The 27,171-nt window shown below is 44.8% G+C and overlaps 1 protein-coding gene across 1 annotated transcript in view; it reads right to left on the bottom strand.

Moving 5' to 3' along the window:
- Positions 1-1,643: 1,643 nt before the first annotated feature.
- LOC146712256 (uncharacterized) overlaps positions 1,644-27,171 on the bottom strand; it is a 28,494-nt gene continuing 2,966 nt past the window's right edge. The window contains exons 2-10 of the mRNA XM_085441986.1: positions 9,268-9,309; positions 8,201-8,470; positions 7,893-8,126; positions 7,561-7,797; positions 5,203-5,280; positions 5,007-5,063; positions 3,919-3,984; positions 1,975-2,019; positions 1,644-1,895 (exon numbers count right to left, since the gene is read on the bottom strand). Coding sequence (XP_085298112.1) covers positions 1,888-1,895; positions 1,975-2,019; positions 3,919-3,984; positions 5,007-5,063; positions 5,203-5,280; positions 7,561-7,797; positions 7,893-8,126; positions 8,201-8,470; positions 9,268-9,309 — 1,037 coding nt within the window. The 3' untranslated portion in view covers positions 1,644-1,887. The remainder of the gene's footprint in view (positions 1,896-1,974; positions 2,020-3,918; positions 3,985-5,006; positions 5,064-5,202; positions 5,281-7,560; positions 7,798-7,892; positions 8,127-8,200; positions 8,471-9,267; positions 9,310-27,171) is intronic.

The raw sequence follows: 27,171 nt of genomic DNA, 5'->3' as shown, positions 1-27,171 counted from the left end.
TTTCTTTTTTTCTTGCCCCCTTTCTCACCGTCTCTTCTCCCCTCTACTTTTTTCTCTCCCTCTATTTCTTTCATTCTTTCTCCCTGTTCTATCCTCCAGTCATGTCTGTACTGTCTGTAACAACTGAAAATCAAATCAAATAAATACCTAATTATAATAAAGGTCAATCAAATGGACCAATATGGCAAGGCCATGATGATCCACTTGGTAAAAGGAATCCGCTTGCCATCTTTCTTGGCCTTCAGACAACAATTCTGACGGCTATAGATCCAAACGGGACACAAAAAAAAAAACCAACAATCGGTTTGCATAACCAAAGAATTTCTGCACAAACTGTCAGAAACCGTCTCAGGGAAGCTCATCTGCATGCTCGTAGTCCTCACTGCAGTTCGTCGTCATAACCGGCTTGAGCGGGCAAACACTCTCATTCGATGCCGTTTGGCACAGTCCTGGTTTTCACTGTTTATGGCAGACAGCTTGTGTGGCCTTGTGTGGGTGAGCGGTTTGCTGATGTCAATGTTGTGGATCGAGTGGCCCGTGATAGCGGTGGGGTTCTGGTATGGACAGGCGTATGTTATGGACAACGAACACAGGTGCATTTTATTGATGGCATTTTGAATGCACAGAGGTACCGTGATAAGTAAATGGTAAATGGCCTGTATTTATATAGCGCTTTTCTAGTCCCTAAGGACCCCAAAGCACTTCACACCACATTCAGTCATCCACCCATTCACACAGTGGTGATGGCAGCTACATTGTAGAGCATACTCACCAGACATGTCACCCATTGAGCATGTTTGGGATGCTCTGGATTGGCGTATATGCCCGCGTGTTCCAGTTCCTGCCCATATTCAGCAACTTCACACAGCTATTGAAGAAAAGTGGACCAACATTCCATAGGTCACGATCAACAACCTGATCAACTCTATGTGACGGAAATGTGTTGCTCTGCGTTAGGCAAATGGTGGCAACACCACATACTGACTGGTTTTCTGCCCCTCCAACCCCCCATAAAGCAAAACTCTGCACGTTTCAGAGTGGTCTTTTATTGTGGGCAGTCTAAGGCACACCTGTACATTATTGATGCTGTCTAATCAGCCCCTTGATATGCCACACCTGTGAGGTGGGTAAAGAAAAAGTGCTCACTAACACAGATTTAGACAGATTTGAGAACAATATTTGAGAGTCATGGGTCTTTTGTGTATGTAGAAAAATCTTCAGATGTTTGAGTTCAGCTCGTGAAAAATGGGAGCAAAAAGAAAAGTGCTGCGTTTAGATTTTGTTTAGTATATATACACACACACACACACACACACACACACATATATATGGAGATAGATAGATAGATAGATAGATGAGGAACTGTCAGTCTGAAATTATTCACAGTATGAAGATAAAACCATGCATACCTCCATTAAACATACTAAAGTTGCACTGCTGATTGTGAGTGGGTCAGGAAGTCACTGACTGTCCATTTACTAACTTTGATGTGTTTAGGACAGCAAAGTACCAACCAGCAGCTCCATTATCAATTCACCCAGGACTGCAGGACTCAGCTCTGTCTGAGACACATCAGGACCTCACAGGGACTGACTGACACAGGCTGTTAGATGTAACAAACACAGATTCAGACACATCTGGGATTCTTTTAAACAAACTTTTATTAAACACAGGTCCATCCTTTAATACATATATATGGATCCTTTAAAGTCATTCACATGTTTGTAGAAGAATGAAAAGAGCAAAACTAATACTCAAAGTACAAATCTTCTCCTCCACGATCAACACTGTCTAATGAAGATTCAGGAATAACTGATGACGCCTCAGCAGGCTCTGAAAGAGGAGCAGAGTGAAGGATGAAGGTCGTCCATCAGACCGAGTGTGTCCTCAGCTTCCTGTTCAGAGACAAACATCACTGATGTCAGCTGTTCACCCTTTTACCTTTATTTAAATACTCCTGTGTGTGAATGTTACCTGCTCTCACTGATGAGTACACAGCACATGGATCAGCTGACTGCTCTGTAACACACACACACAGGGTTAGAGTATCACACACCTGTCTGTGTGTTTCATGTTTATTTTTTCCAGCATAGCTCAGTGGTGCTCCTTGCTCCCCCTAAAGGCCATTCGTGGATACTCTGCTTCTGCAGGCAAAGCGCATCAAATCCAACTTTTTTGACCCTATGCGACCCATATCTGATCATGGTGTGACAGTGTGAACGGCACAAATCTGATATTTTCAAATCCGATCTGGGTCACTTTCGTATGTGGTGCTGAATCCGATACACAAGACAGACGCCAATTATCAGCGCCGGAGAAGACATCGTGAACACTTCCTGGCCATCCAGTGTAGATGTTAGTGAAACTGCTGGGAAGACAACGATGGAGAAACGTGAACATTTTATTTGTTCTGTATAATCTGCAGATTCTGACAGAAATCTATCCTTTGAAGCAGCGCTCCTCTAAAACAGCAATAAGGATCATTATTAGGTTATCGACATTATTATGTAAATAACAAAATAACTTAAAGCAAAAATTGGGAAACGTAAAGTCCGAAGTCTTTATATTAAGGGCCATCAGTCAAACAACACTGTTGCTCTGGGTCTAAACAGAGCGCGTTGTGTGTGACGTCTTCCTTTGTGCATGCGGGCGCTTTGAGCGTTCACACTAGAGCGCATTTGCTGTCGCATTTTATTTGTAGTGTGAACGAGCAGACAAAAAAATCGGATTTGATAAAAAAATCTGAATTGAGCATCAAGACCTGCAGAGTGAACGTAGCCTTAGACACACCTCTGAGTCAGTGCAGATTATTATGTATGCCAAAGTAAAAGCAGCTGCTGTTCTAAACAAACACAGCCTAGAAGTAATGCTTTTACTCCTTCCAGGCTGGACGACTGTAATTCATTATTATCAGGAAGTCCAAAAAACTCACTGAAAAGCCTTCAGCTAATCCAAAATGCTGCAGCAAGAGTCCTGACAGGGACTAGAAAGAGAGAGCAGATTTCTCCTGTTTTGGCTTCCTGTTAAATCCAGAATTGAATTCAAAATCCTGCTCCTCACATACAAGGTCTTAAATAATCAGGCCCCATCTTATCTTAATGACCTTGTAGTACCATATCACCCTATTAGAGCACTTCGCTCTCGCTCTGCAGGCCTACTTGTTGTTCCTAGAGTATTTAAAAGTAGAATGGGAGGCAGAGCCTTCAGTTTTCAGGCCCCTCTTCTGTGGAACCAGCTTCCAGTTTGGATTCAGGAGACAGACACTATCTCTACTTTCAAGATTAGGCTTCAAACTTTCCTTTTTGCTAAAGCATATAGTTAGGGCTGGACCAGGTGACCCTGAATCCTCCCTTAGTTATGCTGCAATAGACGTAGGCTGCCGGGGATTCCCATGATGCATTGAGTTTTTCCTTTCCAGTCACCTTTCTCACTCACTATATATTAACAGACCTCTCTGCATTGAATCATATCTGTTATTAATCTCTGTCTCTCTTCCACAGCATGTCTTTATCCTGTCTTCCTTCTCTCACAGCAGATGGCCCCGCCCCTCCCTGAGCCTGGTTCTGCTGGAGGTTTTTTCCTCTTAAAAGGGAGTTTTTCCTTCCCACTGTCGCCAAAGTGCTGCTCATAGGGGGTCATATGATTGTTGGGTTTTTTCCAGTGTATGTATTATTGTTGGGTCGACCTTACAATATAAAGCACCTTGAGGTGACTGTTGTTGTGATTAGGTGCTATATAAACAACATTGAATTGAACTGAAATTGAGGGGTGTCCTGTGGGGGGTGCTCTGGGTGTCGTCCCATTGCTTCAAACCATTCAATCCCAAAATATAAATACATCAATATCAATGTATAAATAAAATTGAATTGACTTATGGTGAGTGCCATGCTTTGTCGTTATGGTGGTTACTATGGTTACCTTTCCTCTTGCCAGCTTTCTTCTTGCTTTTGATGACCACCTGACCATAAGCGACGTCCTCAGGACCTGAAAACAGAGAGATGGATGGAGTGACTCGAGACGGAGTTCGGTCACAGCCAATATCTACAAACAAGCTGCTCTGTGAGGATTTTCAGTGCTCAAGGTCATGTTTTTTTTTAAATTTTTATTATTATTATTCTTTTAAGATTTGCATTTTTATAGTTGCATGTTTTTGATCGGAGAAAATTTAGTAGGTTGTTCATAAAGTTTGTTTCCATATTCCTGAAGCAGGTTGTAGCTGTGGCATTGAAACATAAATATTATTATTATTATTATATGGTTCCTATGTTATGTTGTTTCCATCTACTGGACTTGAGTATGGCGCTTGTATTTGAATTGTAATTTTATATATATACATATATGTATATATACATATAAGTTCAGGTTGTCATGTCTGCGTCTCATGTTTCCTGTTTTATTTTGAAGAGGTCTTGTGTTTCTATGTTCACTGTGTTTAGTTTTACTCTTTCCCTGCGAGTTCATTATGTTCAGGTGGGTTGTGCTGTTTTGATCTTTATAGTTATTGTTTCCCTAGGCTTCAGTTATGGTTATCACAGGTTTAGTTCTTGTAATGTGGCTTCCCTGTGTTCCATGTTGTGTCTACTGTGCCTTTCTGTACCATTCCAGGTTCCTATGTTCTGTCTCCCCAGTTGCTCTTAAGTTTACATGTCTAGAGTTCAGTCAGTGTGTTTTACTTTGAAGGTCCGTGTCTCATGTCAGTGTTTCTAGTTTTGTTTCCCTTGTCTCGTCCAGCCTGATTACTCCCAGCTGTGCTCTCCTCCTGTGTCTTGTTCCCTCGTTATCCCTCAGTGTATTTAAGCCCTGTGTTTCTCTTTGTCAGTGTCGTAGTCTCCCTCATGGCTGTGTTTCCCTGTGTGTTAGTTATCCATGTCCAAGTTTAGTTTTGTTATATTTTTCGTGCCATTCTGCAATAAAGCAGCTTTTTGAGTTTGATTCCTGTGTGGTGAGTTTTGCGTTCTGGTCCTTCCCCTGCCTGCACAGCTGAAACATGACATGTTCATGTGTACCTGAAGTTTGAGTCCTCACATCAGAGTAGACAGCTTGTAGATCAGCAGGATATTTGTCTGGAATACAGACATTCATAGAGGCAGTAGTTTTCAGCCTTCAGTAGTACTCCTTTTAACATAGATTTAAAGAGTACAGTATGTGGCTACATAACATGCTTGTCTTATTTTGATGACAGCACACATGGTGACAGCCTACCTCTCCTGTTGGCTCTCTGCTTGATCGTGACATCAGCATAGGTCACATCCACAGGAGGAGGAGACGGGTTTTTACTTCCTGAGAAGAGAGGAGGGGGAAACACATGAACATGATTGTGGTGACCCTCAGTATGTGTGAAATCTGTGTTTAGGACTTAACTTTGTGGTCCTTGTTGTGTTAGCCAATGTTGGGAGACATTATCTTCAAAAGTAACTTATTACTTTACAACATAATTAAACATTTATGCTAAGTGTTACTTACTGAGAAGATTAGCTAGTTAGAGTTTTTGCTTTTCCAAGTCAATCATTTATTTTGTTGACACTAACATGTTATTACAGACTGAAGTACTCTGTGCTGGATATGATGGACTCTTTGAAGAAACGTTTTTAATATAATGTACATATTCTAGGAATTAGCTGGAGCTCTTCTGCCTTGCTCTACGATAAATCCTAAAGAAGTGAAAGGTGATGAAATGTACAGGGAGTGCAGAATTATAAGGCAAATGAGTATTTTGTCCACATCATCCTCTTCATGCATGTTGTCTTACTCCAAGCTGTATAGGCTCGAAAGCCTACTACCAATTAAGCATATTAGGTGATGTGCATCTCTGTAATGAGAAGGGGTGTGGTCTAATGACATCAACACCCTATATCAGGTGTGCATAATTATTAGGCAACGTCCTTTCCTTTGGCAAAATGGGTCAAAAGAAGGACTTGACAGGCTCAGAAAAGTCAAAAATAGTGAGATATCTTGCAGAGGGATGCAGCAGTCTCAAAATTGCAAAGCTTCTGAAGCGTGATCATCGAACAATCAAGCGTTTCATTCAAAATAGTCAACAGGGTCGCAAGAAGCGTGTGGAAAAACCAAGGCGCAAAATAACTGCCCATGAACTGAGAAAAGTCAAGCGTGCAGCTGCCAAGATGCCACTTGCCACCAGTTTGGCCATATTTCAGAGCTGCAACATCACTGGAGTGCCCAAAAGCACAAGGTGTGCAATACTCAGAGACATGGCCAAGGTAAGAAAGGCTGAAAGACGACCACCACTGAACAAGACACACAAGCTGAAACATCAAGACTGGGCCAAGAAATATCTCAAGACTGGTTTTTCTAAGGTTTTATGGACTGATGAAATGAGAGTGAGTCTTGATGGGCCAGATGGATGGGCCCGTGGCTGGATTGGTAAAGGACAGAGAGCTCCAGTCCGACTCAGACGCCAGCAAGGTGGAGGTGGAGTACTGGTTTGGGCTGGTATCATCAAAGATGAGCTTGTGGGGCCTTTTCGGGTTGAGGATGGAGTCAAGCTCAACTCCCAGTCCTACTGCCAGTTTCTGGAAGACACCTTCTTCAAGCAGTGGTCAAGAAGTCTGCATCCTTCAAGAAAAACATGATTTTCATGCAGGACAATGCTCCATCACACGCGTCCAAGTACTCCACAGCGTGGCTGCAAGAAAGGGTATAAAAGAAGAAAAACTAATGACATGGCCTCCTTGTTCACCTGATCTGAACCCCATTGAGAACCTGTGGTCCATCATCAAATGTGAGATTTACAAGGAGGGAAAACAGTACACCTCTCTGAACAGTGTCTGGGAGGCTGTGGTTGCTGCTGCACGCAATGTTGATGGTGAACAGATCAAAACACTGACAGAATCCATGGATGGCAGGCTTTTGAGTGTCCTTGCAAAGAAAGGTGGCTATATTGGTCGCTGATTTGTTTTTGTTTTTTTTTTGAATGTCAGAAATGTATATTTGTGAATGTGGAGATGTTATATTGGTGTCACTGGTAAAAATAAATAATTGAAATGGGTATATATTTGTTTTTTGTTAAGTTGCCTAATAATTCTGCACAGTAATAGTCACCTGCACACACAGATATCCCCCTAAAATAGCTAAAACTAAAAACAAACTAAAAACTACTTCCAAAAACATTCAGCTTTGATATTAATGAGTTTTTTGGGTTCATTGAGAACATGGTTGTTGTTCAATAATAACATTATTCCTCAAAAATACAACTTGCCTAATAATTCTGCACTCCCTGTGATGTCACTAATTTATTCTTTTTACACTACATTTTGACATCTTCCACACTAAAAGAATAAACTGAGATATAATATAGATTTATGTGTCAGGGGCAGCCCAAATACACATTTTATTTTGAAAGGTCACAGAGTAAATTGAAGAATCACTGAGCAGCATCACTCAAGTATTCATTCAAACCCACCATGACTGCATGTTTGGATGAGTAAAACCCACTGATCTGGACAGAGGTGACCCAGTCAGTTCATTTTTATGTAGGGTCAGAAGGTCAGCACAGTAATCAGATTACAACTGTTCATATCAGGTGAGTGAAAGCTTTCATACCTTTAAGTTTCCAGCAGAGGAACAGAACCAAACCTAGAAGTAGAACCAGGAGAAGCCCAGAAACCAGACCTGCAACAATGGGGACCAGGAGAGAGGGAGGAGGAGGAGGAGGACAGGTGGATGCTGGGAGAGGAGGATAAGTAAGAGGAGGAGCAAAGTTTGAGGAGGTTCTTGGAGAAGGACAGTGAGGAGGGGGAGGACAGTGAGGAGGGGGAGGATGGATGATTTTGGGAGGATCTGGAGGAGAGTTGATGAAGATGGTTCAGTCAGTTCATTATCAGGTCACATTGTTACATCATTTTTTAAACAGGAAGTGATGTCAGTGTTCTGACCTCTGACCCTCAGAGAGCTCGAAGGAGACTTTCTACCCTGTTCAGTAGAACAGTAGAGACCTTCATCAGCCTGCATGATGTTAGTGATGATGTGCTCTGGTTTAGGACCATGGCGACTTCCTTTGATGTTGAAATAAGCTGCGACCGTGTCACCCTTCCTCTGTCTGCAGCGCAGAATGACATCACTTCCTGTCCTCACAGGAAGTGCAGGGATCTCCAGGATGACAGCTTTATCTGACCATCAGAGACAAACAGAGTTAATGAGAGCAGAGTCACACAGAGACAGAGACACAGCTGGAACATCTCACCTGTAGTGTCTGATTGGACACTGAAGGAGACGCTGTCACTCTTCTGTCCAGAGGAGTCCTCACACCAGAAGGTTTCACTGGGAGCAGAAATATTCACAACACAGTAGGAACCAAGAAGCCTCCCAAAGCCTCCACAGTCCTCAGTGGGTCCTCCTCTGGTCCTCTTCACTGTCCATCCTTCAGCTGTCTGTCCATCATCAACACAACTCAGATACACTGAAGAAGATCCACTGAAGACCTGCTGAAGGTTTGGACTGACAGACAGAGACACTGGAGGACACACACACACACACACACACGCACACGCACGCACACACACACACACACACACACACGCACGCACACACACACACACACGCACACGCACACACACACGCACACGCACGCACACGCACGCACACGCACACACACACACACGCACACACGCGCACACGCACACACACACGCACACACACACACACACGCACACACGCACACACGCGCACACACGCGCACACACACACGCACGCACACGCACGCACACGCACACACACGCACACACGCGCACACACACACACACGCACACGCACGCACACGCACACACACACACACGCACACACGCGCACACGCACACACACACGCACACACACACACACGCACACACGCACACACGCACACACACACGCACACACACGCACACACGCACACACGCACACACACGCACACACGCGCACACACACACGCACACGCACGCACACGCACGCACACGCACACGCACACACGCGCACACGCGCACACACGCACACACACACACACACACACACGCACACACGCACACACGCACACACGCGCACACACGCACACACACACGCACACACACACGCACACACGCACACACACACGCACACACACACACACACACGCACACACACACACACACGCACACACACACGCACACGCACACGCACACGCACACACACACGCACACACACACGCACACACACGCACACACACACACACACACACACAGTAAGTGTATTTGTGTCCTTGTTGGAGTCTCACTGATTGTTTTCACTTCATCTCCTCACCTGCAGAAACAGTCGGTGCAGACAGCAGCAGCACACACACACCTGCAACAGGAGGACAGAGTCAGTAAAGGTCAGAGGTCACTAAAGGTCAGAGGCTCCTCCACCTTGTGTACCTGCACAGGTGAGGAGCTTCTTTCTCTGTGTGACCAAACAGATAAGCAGACGTCTGTGACAGTCACACTGATGGGCCTGCAGTCATTACAAAATCACATGAAAGTTAGAACGTAATTATTCAGCCCCCTGAGTCAACACTTTGTAGAACCAGCTTTTGCTGCAGTTCCAGCTGCCAGTGTTTCAGGGTCTGTCTCTACCAGCTTTGCACATCTACAGACTGAAATCTTTGCTCATTCTTCTTTGAAACAGCTCCAGCTCAGTCAGATTAGATGGACAGCGTTTGTGAACAGCAGTTTTCAGATCTTGCCACAGATTCTTGATTTGATTTAGATCTGGACTTTGACTGGGCCGTTCTAACACATGGATATGTTTTATTTTAAACCATCAGACCTGTAAAGAACACGTTTCCATGTACCGTGATGAAGCTCATGTAGCGTATAAATGTTGGGCCTTGGCTGGAAGACCTAAACAAGGCCCAGAATTTGAACAGAAAAAAAAGTGTGAATGCCAGATATAAGTACGCTGTTCGCTTTAAAACTAAAAATGAGAAAATGCTGAGAGCAGATTCTTTGGCCAAGAAAACGCTGAGTAATAATATGACAGATTTTTGGAAAGATGTGAAATCAGAAGAACTTCTTAAGATGGTAGACCTACGTTACTCGTTGCTGGAACGTTGAGCCACCAGCGTCAGTTATTCTGTGATCAGCAAGCCTGAGACTATTAGTCTTCGTGCGACCTTGTACTAAATAGATTTTTCTGTGTTTGTAGATCTTCCCTGGACCCGTCCCTGTATCGTTGAGTGAGCGAGTGAGCGAGAGGAGCGTTGGCGGAAAAGGAAGGGGATCATTGCTGAGAGAGTGGAGTGTGTTTTCGGACCCTTCCCCTTCCCCTCGGACCCTGGAGCCATGGACCCCTCTCCCAAACACTTTGTATATATTATCACCTGGAGAAATCACTAGTGATGTGCGGATCGATCCTGAAATATTGATTCCTCCGATACCAGTCATTTATGTTCTAGAATTGATTCTCACATTAAAATATCGATATTTTAGTAATTTAGGGTAAATTTGTAGTTTATCATTAACAGGAACACAGTGGAAAAGAAACTATAACATTCAGATTGTCTACATTCAAAGGGGAGGGGGGGGGGGTGGCACCAAGATGGCGGCTTGAACAGTCGTGTTTTTTCAGGAGCTCCGAAAGACCGCAAAATTTGCTAATTAACTTTATTCTCTTTCCACTCAAATTATAACTATGGATGCCCAAAAGGTTATTAAGAATGCAAAGCTGCAATTTGTGCCGTCAAACCCCATTGTTAAGACGTCTTCGCATGCTAAAGTCAGTGACCATGGCTATGCTAGCACTGAAGCTGCCAATGTGGGCCTAAACAAGCGAGAACGGGGAACAGACTCGGCGCTGTCAACTCCATCAAAACAACTGCCGGAGGAGAAAAGAACAAAATCTTCAGAGAAGGAAGATGATATCTCCAATAAAACTATTTTTGAAGCCATTATGGGACTTGAGAAAAAATATGAAGCACAACTGGAGGATATCAAGGAACAAAACAGCCAAAGTGCAGCTATGGTTGCCAGCTTGGCTAAGGCTGTAGAGTTTAACGCTGCAGAGATAGCTGATTGCAAACTGAAAGTTGTTAAACTGGCAAATGCGAATGAACAGCTGCTCAAAGAAAACGAAGACTTGAAAAGAAGAGTGAGAGAAAAAGAGCGCTAACGAATGAGGTGGTGCCTAAAACTGAAAGGGGTGAAGGAAGACAAAGACGAAAACATTAGAGTGAAGGTTTTGCAAACGCTTCAGAAGATTGCCCCTGACTTGAACTTAGAAGAGGCTGTTGATATTGTTCATCGCTTAGGGAAACGAGTTGATGGCAGAAACATCATTATTTTAGTCATACAAAGTCGAAACAAAAAAGAATTGTAGAGGCGCACCAAAGATTCTTCAACCTGCAAACAAGAAGGCATCAGCTTCGCGGAGATGTTGCCGCAGCAGGACATACAAGCTCGACAGCGCCTATGGCCTCTGGTGGAGGAAGCAAGACGTGCGGGTAAACGAGCCTACTTTCGTGGTCCACATGCCTTCATTGATGGATGCAAAGTTGAGGAAAGACAGGAGAACTAAAAATGACAAAAACTGAAATAGTGGAAACTTGTTAGCGGTCTAAGGAGCTCAGCATTTAGTACTTTTTAGTACTTTTTTCGTTTTCTTTTTTCTGTTAATCTGTTAATCTGTTAAAAGAAAGGCCTTATTTTTGTACTGCAGAGGTAAAAAATCAAACTGTATTTTTCTACAAGAGACTCATTCAGCTGATAGTGATGTATCTTTTTGGTCAAACCAATGGGGCAGCAAAATCCTGTTTAGCCATGGCTCAACGAGGTCGGGGGGTGTAGCAATTTTATTCAATAACTTTCCCGGGGATCTTGTAATACAACGAACTGACTTGAATGGTCATTGGTTGATTGCTGTAATGAGAGTTGAAAGTTTGTTTTTCATTTTAGTCAACGTTTATGGATATAATAATGAAAGTCAGAATAAAATTATGTTAGAAGATATAACTTCAAATATTTTTGAACTTAAAGATCGATACCCTACAGAATACATTTTAATAGGTGGTGATTGGAACATGACTCCTGATGAATGGACTGATAGATGGCCCTCAAGGACAGGTAGACCACAAAAAAATAACCTAATTATAGATTTTTTGATAAACAACAATTTGACAGATATTTGGAGAGAAAGAAATCCAGGAATTAAAAGCTTTTCCTGGTTTAAACCAAATGGAGCTTGTAAATCTAGAATAGACTATTGGCTAGGAAGTGACATCATTCTTAGCCACACTGTAAAAGTTGTGATGTCAAATGCACCTCTATCTGATCATTGCTTTATTGAACTGTGCTTAGAATCGGAAATTAGACAATCAAATAAAAGAACTTATTGGAAGTTCAATGCCAAACTTTTACAAAATGAAGACTACTGCAACATAGTCAAAAAAATTATAAAAGATATTCTGGCTGATCATCTACTTGTAGGATATATCAGTAAATGGGAATTCATTAAATTCAAAATTAGAGAATTTAGTATTCAATTCAGTAAAAGAGTTAAGTCGAAAGCAAAGAGAATATGAATGTAAATTATTCCAAGAAATTACTTATTGCTGTAGTAAAGATGATCTAAATACCCAAGAAAGGAGTAAACTTATGGAGTTGCAAACTAAATTAGATCAGCTCTACCTAAATAAAGCAGAAGGAGCTTTTGTGCGTTCACGGGCAGGGATAGCTCAGTAGGTAGAGTGGTGGCCCCCATGATCGGAAGGTCGGGGGTTCGATTCCCCTGAACAGCTACCCTGAGGTACCCCTGAGCAAGGTACCGTCCCTACACACTGCTCCCCGGGCGCCCAGTGGCTGCCCACTGCTTCACTGAGTGAATGGGTTAAATGCAGAGAGGGATTTTCCCCACGGGGACCAATAAAGTACACTTTCTTCACTTTCTTCTTCTTCAAGTGGATTGAGGAGGGGGAAAGAAATTCTTCATATTTTTTTAATTTAGAAAAAAGCAGACAGAAAAGAAATTTTATATCTTCTCTGTTAATTGATGGCATTGAATGTGACGACTCTAAAATTTTGGAGAATGAAATTTATTTTAGCCGAGCAGCTGAATAGGGGAATAATGTTGACGCACCCGCTGTTCAAAACGTAAGTCAAAGTTCCAGATTAAAACCTCTTTATTTGTTATCGAATCCTTAAAATCCAGAAAAACAGTGATCAAAAACATTCTAAGCTTGAGCGCTCAGCAAAAGTCGACTTCCCCCACCCCCACTCATTCACAAAAATTCCCTCGGGCCGTGAACAGGTGATATAGCAATCACTATTACTATTACCGACACCACGTGACCCAAAGCTACGCCTATCCACAACAGTGTATTTTGTGAAACAGAAGAGGAGGATCTGGACCATCTATTCTTTTTGTGCAATTTTATACAAATATTTTGGTTGGATTTTCATACCTGGCTTTAGTCCAGTGGGATTCAAATTACCCCATTTACCTTTAATATGATAATGTTTGGAGTGTTTTTGAAAGAAAAGAAAGCTAATTATGGTGTTAATGTGTTATTAATCTTGTGCAAGCAATTTATACATACATGTCGCTTTTTCAAGACCAAACCAACACTAGCTCACTGGAAAAACGACTTAAACCTGACTTTAGTTAAAAAGAAAAAGGCTGCTTTTTTGTTTCCTTTTTGGAAGACTTTGATTTAGTGAGTTAATAATCTGTTAAGTTATGTGACCCCATCTTTATAGTTTATTTTTCCTATATATGAAAGTTGCTAATATGTAAGGAATGTCTATTCTCTGAATGTGTAATATATGGTGCATTTTGTTTGTATGCTAATTTTACTAATAAAAAAAAGCATTCAAAGGAACTACTTCCTCTTCCGCCTTTCATAGTCATGTGCGAATTACGGCTGTATAAATGTCTGGCGCGCGCACTCACAACAATGGCTGAGCGTAAGTGTGCGGACGTATTTTACCTCCACAAACAGCCGAGAAGTGGTTTGCGATACATGTGGCAAAAATGTGCTCCAAGAGTGAGGTGTTGTGGCCATACTTCCCAACCTTGAGACCTCAGAATTAGGGAGACATTCAAAAGGGCTGTTGGGGTGGGGTGGTAAATACATTTTACAGTGTTTATTTATCGGGTAAAATACCTTAAATGTCACCGTTTTCAATGGCCGACCCGGAAACAGTGGGGATGTCCAAATTCAGAGGCTGCTTCCACCTTAGCACCCGGCCTTCGCGGTCTAAAGAAAGCCGGGTAGTATGTCATGAGCTCCCTCGGTGGATTGAAACTCAGCCGTCTGCTCCTTGCTCTCTAAAATATAACCCCGTGCTGGCGTAAACTCTCCACCGTCTCACACTTCTGTTTAATCATTTTCTTATTCAGCTGTGTGAGGAAGGAGGAACCCTCCCGAGGGATTAATAAAGTTACATTTAATTTAATCTAATCTAATAACTTTAATCTCAGCCAAACCGATTTACTCACGAACAAATAAAACACTGAAAAAGCCAAACAAGAACATTTTTAAGTTATCAAAGTGACTTATACATCATGTTTAGTAGCCATAAACTGTTCAGACTGCTTCCATCAGGAAGGAGGTTCTGCAACATCCGGTCCCGTACCAGCAGACTGAGAGACAGCTTCTTCCATCAGGCCATCAGACTGATGAACACGTCATAGACACCTCAGCTTCACTACTGGAACTTCAACATTATGCACTCCATACTGTACAGTAATGCCACTGTTTTGCACATATTCAACTCTGTATATTTTATATATTTTATTATTGTTTACTCTATTTAATTTGTAAAATATGTGTACAGACACACACACACACACACACACACACACACACACACACACACACACACACACACACACGTAGGAAAATATTTAGTATACACATCCAGAAATGCATATACTATTATATATTGTACATATATTTATTAGTTTCAGATGTAGCCATTCTTGTATTTTGCTTGTTTACATTATTGTATTTTGCACCACTCTGTTGCTTGTGAAGCTCGCACACAAGAATTTCACTCACATGTGCTGTACCAATGTACCTGCACATGTGATGTGACAATAAAAGTGATTTGATTTGATTTGATTTGATTTTGATTTGATGTTTAACCCGAGTAGCGCGGGGGTTTGAAGACGATGTGTCGGCTCAGATATTTGAAGTTCACACAGCTACATTCTCACCTGAAAACATGTTAAAAGTTTTTTTGCCACCCAGGAAGAGAAATAAGAGTAATATTAAAAGTTGCTGCCACCCTTGTTCCATCCATCCATCCATCCATCTTCATCCGCTTTATCCGAGGCCGGGTCGCGGGGGCAGCAGCCTAAGCAAAGAGGCCCAGACCTCCCTCTCCCCAGCCACCTCCTCCAGCTTATCCGGGGGAACACCAAGGCGTTCCCAGGCCAGCCGAGAGATATAATCTCTCCAGCGTGTCCTGGGTCTGCCCCGGGGCCTCCTCCCGGTGGGACATGCCTGGAACACCTCACCCAGGAGGCGCCCAGGGGGCATCCTGGTCAGATGCCCGAACCACCTCAGCTGGCTCCTTTCGATGCGGAGCAGCAGCGGCTCTACTCTGAGCCCCTCCCGGATGGCTGAACTTCTCACCTTGTTGGAAACTGGAATTGTCTAGGCCGCGCTATGAATTCTGCCATATGGTTTTTCAATTTTGTTGTCCTGGAAAATCGGGAGAAATTCAGGAGAATGGTGGCTCCGGGAGATTTTCAGAACGGGCACTGAAATTCAGTATTCTCCTGGAAAAATCGGGAGGGTTGGCATGTATGGTTGTGGCAACATCACTAACCTTATCAAACACCTCAGAGTAAATCATATCACAGAATATGACGAGTGTATGTTGAGGCGAACTGAAGAGAAGGACAGGGACAGGTGCTGCTAGGGCGAGACAGACGTCTCTCACGGAGTCCTTTAGTGCTGCAGGCAGGCAACGTGTTCAAATAGCACAACTTCAGTTTTTTTGTTTCTATATGATGAACTCTGCATTATTAAGTGATGAGAACAAGTAATCTGATGCCCTGTAATCATTATGACGCTATAATTTGAGATACAATAAATAAAAAACGTTTTTGTACAAAGTATCGGTATCAAATCAAATCAAATCAAATCACTTTTTATTGTCACATCACATGTGCAGGCACACTGGCACAGCACATGCGAGTGAAATTCTTGTGTGCGAGCCCCACAAGCAACAGAGATGTGCAAACACAACAACACAAACGAGCAAAATACAAGAATGGCCAACCTGAAACTAATAAATATATGTACAATATATAATAGTGTATGCATTTCTGGATGTGTATACTAAATATTTTCCTACGTGTGTGTGTGTGTGTGTGTGTGTGTGTGTGTGTGTGTGTGTGTGTATACACATTTTTACAAATTAAATAGTAAAAAATAATAATAAATAAAATATATAAAATATACAGAGGTTTGTAGTTGGATATTGTGCAAAACAAGTGGCATTTATATACAGTATGGAGTGCATAGTGTTGAAGTTCCAGTAGTGAAGCTGAGGTGTCTATGACGTGTTCAGCAGTCTGATGGCCTGATGGAAAAAGCTGTCTCTCAGTCTGCTGGTACGGGACCGGATGCTGCAGAACCTCCTTCCTGATGGAAGTAGTCTGAACAGTTTATGGCTGGGGTGACTGGAGTCCTTGATGATCCTCCCCGCTTTCCTCAGGCAGTGCTTCCTGTAGATGTCTTGGAGGGAGGGAAGCTCACCTCCAATTATCCGTTCAGAGCACCGCACTACTCGCTGGAGAGCTTTGCGGTTGTAGGCGGTGCTGTTGCCATACCAGGTGGTGATGCATCCAGTGAGGATGCTCTCAATGGCACAGTGATAGAAGGTCCTGAGGATGCGGGGGCTCATGCCGAATCTTTTCAGTCTCCTGAGAAAGAAGAGGCGCTGCTGCGCCTTCTTCACTGTTTTGTTTGTGTGTACTGACCACGTAAGATCCTCAGCCAGGTGTACTCCAAGGAACCGGAAGCTGCTCACTCTCTCCACAGCAGCGCCGTTGATGGTGATGGGGGTGTGTACTTCTCTGCACCTCTGGAAGTCCACTATCAGCTCCTTTGTCTTTGCGACGTTGAGGGTGAGATGGTTGTCTTGACACCAGTGGGTCAGGGCGCTGACCTCCTCCCTGTAAGCCGTCTCATCACCGTTGGTGATAAAACCCACCACTGTAGTGTCGTCCGCAAACTTCACAATGATGTTGGAGCTGTTAGTGGCTGTGCAGTCGTAGGTGTAGAGTGAGTACAGGAGAGGGCTCAGTACACACCCCTGTGGAGCACCAGTGTTCAGTGTGACGGGGGATGAGGTGATGCTGCCCAGTCTGACCACTTGGCGTCTGTCAGACAGGAAGCTAAGGATCCAGCTGCAGAGGGAGCTGCTCAGTCCTAGATCCTGCAGTTTCCTGTCCAGCTTCGAGGGAACGATGGTATTGAATGCTGAGCTGTAATCTACAAACAGCATCCTCACATACGTGTCTCTCTTCTCCAGGTGTGACAGGGCAGTGTGTAGTGTCAGGGCTATGGCATCATCAGTGGACCTGTTGTGGCGGTATGCAAACTGTAGAGGGTCCAGTGAGTCGGGTAGTGCAGAGCGGATGAAGTCCCTGACCAGCTTCTCGAAGCATTTGCTTACGATGGGGGTCAGGGCTACAGGTCGCCAGTCGTTCAATGAGGAGATGGTGGAGGATTTGGGTACAGGGACGATGGTGGCCATTTTGAAGCAGGCTGGGACTACAGACAGAGAGAGGGAAAGGTTGAAGATGTGCGTGAACACTCCAGCCAGCTGAGCCGCGCATGACCTGAGGACGCGGCCGGGAATCCCGTCCGGACCAGTAGCTTTGCGCGCGTTCACCTTCCTGAAGCACTTCCGCACATCCTCCTCAGACACAGTGTGCGCACTGTGTCTGAGGAGGATGTGCGGAGGTGTATCGGATCAGTATCGTCGATACCACCCTGAATATTACTTGGTATCGGATCGGAAAGGAAATCAGTGGTATCGCACATCAGTAGAAATCACTGTAAATAAACGCACTGTCAGCTTTTGTAAAGGTCTCCTGGTCTGCGCCTGAGTCCGCCAACAAAACCCTGCCAGGAGAGCATTACAGTGCGTTGTTTAACTGTATAAAAAGTGAATCATATAAGAACAATTCTGACATGAGTAATGACACAATAAGTGTAAGGACACATGAAGTATATGAAGTCATTCATAGGTTATCTGATAATAAATCCTCTGGTTTGGATCACATCACTGCAGAACATTTAAAACATGCTAGTTTAAGGCTAGCTCCTCTTCTAGCACTCTGCTTCACTGGGTTTATGATTCATGGCATATGATGATGATGATATACCTTTATTAGTCCCACAAGGGGAAATTTCATATCTTACCATATATTACCAGAGTCAATGCTGTGTATTTTACTGGTACCAGTTATAAAGGACAACACTGCAAAAGTGAGCTGTTTGGATAATTACAGGCCGATTGCACTAGCCAGTATTTTATCTAAGGTGTTAGAATCCTGTTTGACAGAGTAAGTGAGTTCATCTCTTCTCTGGATAATCAGTTTGGCTTCAAACCAAAGCACGGCACTGACATGTGCATATATGCACTCAAGGAAATAGTCAGTTTGTATAAAAAATTCATCTGTCCTCATGTGTTTCATTGATGCCTCTCAGGCTTTTGATCGAGTGAACCACAGAAAACTTTTTGATAAAATGAAGAGACAGGGAGTTCCTCAGTACATCGTGAGGATTCTCTCTTACTGGTACGCTCATCAGAACATGCAGGTTAAATGGGGAAGCAGTATTTCTGCCCCTTTGGTGTCAGCAATGGTGTCAGACAGGGTGGGATTTTGTCTCCAATTTTATTTAATTTATATGTCGATGATTTGTCCATACAGCTGAGAGCCTGTAACACTGGGTGTATATTAGGTAAAGCACTGATAAATCATCTCATGTATGCAGATGACCTGGTTGTTTTTAGTCCAAGCAGTGCTGGGTTACAGGTGCTTCTTAATGTCTGTACTGAATATGGTGTGCAATATGACATTGAGTAAAATGCTGCTAAAAGTGCTGTTCTGATATGTAGAACCAATCAGGTAAATTTCCCTTTGTTTAAACTGGCACAAAAAACTCTTGAAGTTCATAAAAAGGTGAAATACCTCGGTCACTTTATTACTGAGCAAATGAATGATGATGATGACATATACAGACAACGGTGTAAGCTCTATGTGCAGGCAAATACTATTGCACGCAAATTCAGCTTTTGTTCACTTCCAGTTAGTGGCTTTGTTTAAAGCGTATTGCACACTGCTATATACTGCCCCCTTGTGGTCATCCTACAAACAATGTAGCATGCAGAAGCTGTACATTGCATATAATGATGCAATGAGAATTCTTTGTTGGATAACTAGAGGGGGTAGTGCCAGCCAGATTTTTGTAGATGTGTGTTTGGACTTTTAAAGCACTTTTGAGAAAGTTAGTGTTTTATTTTAGAGAATGACTGGATGGTTCTAGTAAAAGTATAATTTTAGCACTCACAGATCTGACAGTGAGTGGTTCCCATTACTCATTCAGAAGTTCTAATGGTATATTTAGGGCCATTGTCTTGTTGGAAGGCAAATCTGTGTCCCAGTTTCAAGTCCTTTGCAGCCTCCAACAGGTTTTGTTCCAAGATTGCCCTGTATTTAGCTCCATCCATCTTCCCATCATCTCTGACCAGCTTCCCTGTTCCTGCAGAAGAAAAACAGCCCCACAGCATGTTTCCACCACCATGTTTCACAGTGGGTATGGTACGTTCAGGGTGGTGAGCAGTGTGACTTTTCTGCCACACGTAGCGCTTTCATTTAGGCCAAAAAGTTCACCTTTGGTTTCTTCTGACCAGAGCACCTTCTTTCACATGTTTGCTGTGTCCCCTACATGGCTCCTGCAAACAGGACTTCTTATTTCTTTCAGTCAACATTGGCTGTCTTCTTGCCATTCTTCCACATAGGCCAGATTTGTGGGTTACACACAATTGTCCTGTGGACAGATTCTCCCACCTGAGCTGTGGAATTCTGCAGCTCCTCCAAAGTTGGCTGTAGGCCTCTTGGAAGCTTCTCTGACCAGAGCTCTCCTTGCTTGGTTTGTCAGTTTAGGTGGATGGTCATGTCTTGGTAGGAGCATAATTTTTCCATCTTTGCATGATGGATTGAACAGTGCTCCTTGAGATGTTGGGATAGCTTGGGATATTTTTTTTATAACCCATCCCTGGGGGATTCCTTGGTCTTCATGAAGCTGTTTGTTCACTAATGTTCTGTAACAAACTACTGAGGCCGTCACAGAGCAGCTGTATTTATAATGAGACTAAATTATACACAGGTGAACTTGATTAGTTAATTAGGTGACTTCTAAAGGCAAATGATAACAATGGGTTTTGTCTATAGGTTTTCAGAGTAGAGGGGGCTAAATACAAATGCACACCACACTTTTCAGATATTTATTTGCTTAAATTTTGAAAAAGATGTTTAACTTTTGTACCACTTTCCAACTATGTTGGTCTATCACAGAAAATCTCAATAAGAAACATTTAATTATGTGGTTGTAAGGTGACAAAATGTGTAAAAATTCAAGGGGTATGAATACTTTTTCAAAGCACTGTAGGTGCTAAATGATTCAGGTATATTCTTTTTAATTAAATGAACCCTTTGAAAAAATAATTTAGAAACTAGGTCATTACCAAGGACCAATTCTGTTTACATTATACATGCTTCCCTTGGGCAGTATCATCAGAAGACATAGCATATATTTACACTGCTATGCAGATGACACGCAACTTTATCTACCCATGAAGCCAGATAAACACACACTGTAGTGGTGAATTTCTGTCCCAAGCCTTGAAAAAATTTCTTCCACTCCTTAATGTGAGCTGTCCAGAGTTATTTCTGACTCATACATACAAATACACGATGTCATGGTCAAAAAACTGTTTTCTGCTACAGCACACATTTCCATTGCCGTACTGGTGCATTCTAACCTGCTCCCACACATGCGCCGTAATGTTTATCTTACCCAACAAAATAAACATGCAGCATTTATTCTCTGAGAACATCTTATAAAGAATCAAACATGTAACATAATAACTACACAGTATGAAAAATAGTGTAACGATGGTTAAAGGTTATTTTACAGTGTTACATTCCCCTAAAAGGTCCAGGTGATGAGGGGGGAAGTAACAAAAAGTGTCCGGGTCAGGAAAGGGAAACAGAGGCAGAATAATAAAACTCTTTGATTTAACCAAAGTTTCTATTAAAACTAACTAAAAGAGACTGACAAGCCGCTATCACCATTTAAAGGAACAAACAAAACTCAAGCGTTGGTCAATAAAGTACAAAGTAAGTCAAAAAGAGTGCAGCTCACTAGCTGCAAACACGGACACGCAGCACACTAGCTGAAAACCACAAAAACGCAGCTCACTAGCTGCAAACATCACAACCACTCAGCTCACTAGCTGAAACCACACTAATGGCACTCTGGCTCAGAGCTCACCTTTCCCTGGGCTTAAATTTCTTTAATTACTGACGAGAGTCAGCTGCACAGAAGGGAAAGGTGGCACCTCAGGCAGAAGAGGTGGTGGGACAAGCCCACACAGGCACCTTCAGGAGGAGGCCCTGCTAGGGCCGTAACATACAGTTACAGCTTGGCTATCTCTGTGCACTGTTGTTACTTCTTTAAGGTACACGTTTGGTTGTAAGTAAGTAAAGTAAGTAAAACTTTATTTATATAGCACCTTTCAAGATAAAAATCACAAAGTGCTTCACAGAAGCTAAAACCTAAAAATAAAAATCAACCAAAAGCAAGTTTAAAAAGATGGGTTTTTAGCTGTTTTTTAAAAGCGACCACTGAGTCCACAGATCTCAGGCTCAAAGGGAGAGAGTTCCACAATCTGGGGGCCACAGGTCCAAAAGCTTTGTCGCCTTTTGTTTTCAGCCTTGTGTGCTGAACAGCAAGCAAGCCCTGGTCACATGACCTCAGGGACCTGCTGGGAATGTATGGATGCAAAAGTTCACTTATATATGTTGGTGCTTGTCCATGCAGGGCCCTGAAAGTCAAGGTCAAAACCTTAAACTGGATCCTGAATTTAACGGGGAACCAGTGCAGCTGAATCAGCAGGGGTGTGACATGGGAAGACTTGGAGGACTTGGTCAGAAGCTTTGCAGCAGCGTTCTGAACAACTTGCAGATGCTCCAAAGAGGCTTTACATAAACAAGTAAACAAAGAATTACAGTAGTCCAGACGGGATGAAACAAATGCATGAATGACAATTTCTAATTCGGAGCGCGATTGTGGTGCAGGAAAAAGGGAGTTAGTGTGTGCGGGAAGCAGTGTTGGTCAAGTTACTTGAAAAAAGTAATCAGTAACTAAATACTGATTACTTCTCCAAAAAAGTAATCCAGTTACTTTACTTATTACTTATTTTCAAAAGTATTTAATTACTTAGTTACTTAGTTACTTTTTAAAAACACGATTTACAACCTGAATAGGTAATAAAGCGATAGATCTTTCAGCCCAATTCTACTTTTACTGCATAATCCATCATACAAAATGTAATCAAATGGAAAAGTCTCTTTTTAAAAGTTTAAACTTTATGCATGAAGCAAAAACTTAATTATATGCAACATTCTCTGACTGGAAGAAATTTGTTAAACATTTAAACATATTTTCTGCACATTCCAGCACATAAAATATTTTGTGTGTTTACACTCAGTCTTTCAAATAGATGCAAGTAAAACACAGCAGAAAATAAATAAAGTCAAAGACTCAGCGGTCCTGTTGCTCTATTTTCACCTCTAAAGGAGGAGTGGGGTGGGCGGAGGTTTACCCTGGTGCAGGTGTGCTGCAGCGGTCAGTGGAAGAATCTGCGAGTTTCTCTGTGAGTTTCCCATTACATTGTAGTGCACTCGGTGCTTGCTTGGAAGTTTAGGGGTTTTTTTGCTGTAAAAAGAAGTTTTCTTCCCACGCACAGCGGACTCTAATGTTTTTGTCACGTTTTATGGAATCAAACTCAAATAAGGTCAGTACTTCCACGCTTTAAACGCTGTCATGAATGTCGCACTCACTTACGTCACTGTCATGAGATATTCTCTCAAAAAATCACGGTTTTAGTAACGCAGTAACGCAGCGTTCCTACGGTAAAGTAGCGGTAATCTAATTACCGTTTTTGCAATAGTAATCCCTTACTTTACTCGTTACTTGAAAAAAGTAATCAGATTACAGTAACGCATTACAAGTAAAACGTTACTGCCCATCTCTGGCGGGAAGGGGAGGGGCCTTCTTGTTGTTATTGTCTGGGCCTGAAGTGTTTTAGGAGTCTCCCTTGCTAGATTAGCAGCTAGCATACGCAATGTGTTGGAGGCTTGTTGCTAGCTAGTTAGCGGTGCTACACACCTAATACTCTAATAGTCTGTGTTATTGTCAAGGGTAGTGTCGTGGATGAGAGAAGGAGGACCCAAACGCTGGACTCACAGGCAGGTAGGTGAAGGTGGATGTTTATTGCCGAAGGAGTGAGCAAACAGTACAGAGGGAGGAAATGGCTGGCTGGCTGACTGAATGAATGAACATACAGACGGAGGGACGACATGAACATCAACATCAATGACACGACAGAGAACTGGTGAAACCGAGGAACTTAAATACACAGATTGAATGAGGACAATGATTGGAAACAGGTGAGTACAGGGCTGAACATAATCTGACTAATGACACGGGAGACAAGCTGACACGGGGAAAAAACAGGAAGTGAGAACATTAATGTGGCGAACTAAACTGAACATGAACAAACTGAAATCACTGGGTCAACGACCCGGGAACCCTGACAGTACCCCCCCCTTCAAAGGCCGGCACCCGACGGCCAAAAGAAAAAAAAACAGAACAGGGCGGGCGGAGGGGGCCCAGGACGGAGGGACGGAGTCCACACAGAGACAGTTCAGGTGGGCGGCCACGTGGAAGGCAGCAGCGACCACTGAGCCGGTCCGGTGGGCGGCTGCGGCGGTCGAGATGAGACTGTTCCGGTGGAGACGAGACAGTTCAGGGGGCCGACCGTGCGGACGGCAACGGCGGCGACGCGGACACAGTTCGGGAGGCCGACCGTGCGGAAGGCAACGGCGACGATGACAGCGCTGGTCCGGGGGCCGACCGTGCGGAAGGCAACGGCGGCCACGGCGGCCACTCAGGCGAAGGCGGTCCGGGGGCCGGCCGTGCAGAAGGCAACGGCGGCCACTCAGGCGAAGGCGGTCCGGGGGCCGGCCGTGTGGAAGGCAACGGCGGCCACTCAGGCGAAGGCGGTCCGGGGGCTGGCCGTGCGGAAGGCAACGGCGGCCACTCAGGCGAAGGCGGTCTGGGGGCCGGCTGTGCGGAAGGCAACTGTGGCCACTGAGCCAATCCGGTGGTCGACCACGCCGGCGACAAGGAGAAGGCGGCCGAGGAGCAGCCACAGGAGGCGGCATGGGAGCCGGCGGAGACTGAGGAGCAGCTGTAGGACCAGGCGAAGCAGAAGCCGAAGCCGAGGCCGAAGCCGAGGCCGAAGCCGAGGCCGGACCAGGCGAAGCAGAAGCAGAGGCCGAGGCCGGACCAGGCGAAGCTGAAGCAGAGGCCGAGGCTGGACCAGGCGAAGCAGAAGCAGAGGCCGAGGCCGGACCAGGCGAAGCCGAGGCTGGACCAGGCGAAGCTGAGGCTAGACCAGGCGAAGCTGAGGCTGGACCAGGCGAAGCTGAGGCTGGACCAGGCGAAGCAGCGGCTGAGTCTGATGCCGGACCAGGCGAAGCAGCGGCTGAGTCTGATGCCGGACCAGGCGAAGCAGCGGCTGAGTCTGATGCCGGACCAGGTGGCGCGGAAGCCTCTGGCTCTAGACAGGCAGGGCCAGTAGGCGCAGAAGCCTCTGGTTGGAGACAGGCAGGGCCAGTAGGCGTGGAAGCCTCTGGCTGGAGACAGGCAGGTCCAGTAGGCGCGGAAGCCTCTTGCTGAGGAGCGGCCGGGCCAGCGGGTGCGGAAACCCCTGGCTGAGGAGCAGGAGAGCTCACAGCTGGCTCTGGGTGCTGTGGCTGCAGGTCTGAGAACCGAACAGGATGGTGGACGGGCGACTGGGAGACAGGGGGCGACTGGACTACAGGGCACTGGGCGGCAGACTGGACTACAGAAGAGTGAACGACAGACTGGACAGGCGCAGACTGGACTGACTGGACAGGAGCAGACTGGACTGACTGGACAGGAGCAGACTGGACTGACTGGACAGGGGACTGAGCTACAGGTGACTGGACAGGAGCAGACTGGAGAGCAGGTGAGTGAACTGACGGGGCTGGAAGCTGAACAGCAGGTGAGGGAACTGACTGGAGTGGAGATGCTAAGGGAGGAACAGAGGCAGGCTAGGCTGACGACGGAGATGAGGTTGGTGTGGCTAATGGCTGAGCTAATGACTGGGTTACTGAAGGGGACAAAACTGCAGCCTGGGCTAATAAAGCTGGGGCCTGAGCAGGGGACACCTCAGCTAGCCTAACCAGTGATAGTGCGAGGGCGTGAAAAGCTGGATCAGGAGGTGGATGAAGAGGTGAACTGATTGGCTCTTCCGTGCCTCCAGAGCGTGAGGGCACTGGCTGGAGAGCCTCAGCTGAGTCTCTAGGGGGGTCAGGCCGGATCCTGGCCGCCCTCAGCCTAGGTGCTGGGACAGGCACGGGAGGTGGCTGGACACCAGTCACCCCCACCCGAGGAACAGAAGTGGGTGTGGAGGTATACGGGGTCACAGCTGCCCTCGTCCTGGGAGCGGGCACAGGTGTGGGTGTCGGCTGACTGATTGGAGTGGAAATGATGACTGGGTGAGTGATACTGACAGGTTTATTGGGGATTGTTCTGGTTTTTCTGCCACCACTATTTACAGTCCTTGGAGCAGAGCAGAAAAACTCTTCCAGGTCCACGTCCTCGTCTAGGAGGGAGACTCCCCATGAATCAGAAATGAGTCTATTGTGTGTTTTAAGTGAATAATCAGACGGTGAGTGCGAAAAACAGTCACTGGAGCTCACCATCGGCAGTTGCTGGAAATAGTCCTTGTTATGGCGACGTGTGCGCCGCTTTCTCCGGGAAGAGGCAGTGGGCGGGGTACACAGCCGAGCCTCTGGCACGGGAGCCTCCATTGAGCTGAGGTGGGAGGCGGAGCCGCCGTGCCATGGCGAGGTTGAAGGTCCGGTGAGTAAAACGGCTGGCGGGCGAGCGAGGAGCGGAGCAGCGGGAGAGCGAGCGGCCGAAACTTGGCCTGTGACGCCCACTCTCCGCGGCGAATGCTCTGATGCAGGTGAGGCAGCAGGTGGAGGACCGCGGCGTCTCCGAGGCCCGCCCAGAGCCAGACGAGTCCCCTCAAAGACGTGCTCCCTCTCTGAGAAGAGCCGCTGTTTCCACCTGAGCTTCTCCGCCCAAATGGAGAGCGCTGCGTCCTGCCGCTCGAAAAGGTCCGAGTCCGCTGGGTCAAAAGCGTGTCTTCTTGGCACGGGTCGTGTCATTCTGTCAGGGGTAGTGTCGTGGATGAGAGAAGGAGGACCCAAATGCTGGACTCACAGGCAGGTAGGTGAAGGTGGATGTTTATTGCCGAAGGAGTGAGCAAACAGTACAGAGGGAGGAAATGGCTGGCTGGCTGACTGAATGAATGAACATACAGACGGAGGGACGACATGAACATCAACATCAATGACACGACAGAGAACTGGTGAAACCGAGGAACTTAAATACACAGATTGAATGATGACAATGATTGGAAACAGGTGAGTACAGGGCTGAACATAATCTGACTAATGACACGGGAGACAAGCTGACACGGGGAAAAAACAGGAAGTGAGAACATTAATGTGGCGAACTAAACTGAACATGAACAAACTGAAATCACTGGGTCCATTTGGATCCATTTTTAGACAGCGATGAGATCATCTGCACACTCCACAGAGGCCCAGAGTTACTGTTAATATCAAAAATATAATGCTGTCGTTTGAGATTTTAACATAAGACTGTGAGTGTAATGGATGTAAAACTGTTTAAATCTTCAGAGCTCTCTACAGCCTGGTAACATGGAAACTTTAAAGACATCAGCAGAACGTTTCAGTAGTGTAGTCTAATTTGTTCTTTTCATTTAATAATAGGGTCCATATTATATCAACAGCTAC

Source organism: Copadichromis virginalis, linkage group LG3 (assembly GCF_057382275.1).
Source record: "Copadichromis virginalis isolate Kocher_CV1m ecotype Utaka linkage group LG3, C_Virginalis_male_GT1.1, whole genome shotgun sequence".
NCBI lineage: Eukaryota > Metazoa > Chordata > Actinopteri > Cichliformes > Cichlidae > Copadichromis > Copadichromis virginalis.
The sequence above is the reverse complement of the archived record's forward strand: the minus strand, read 5'-3'. Positions and strand labels throughout refer to the sequence as shown.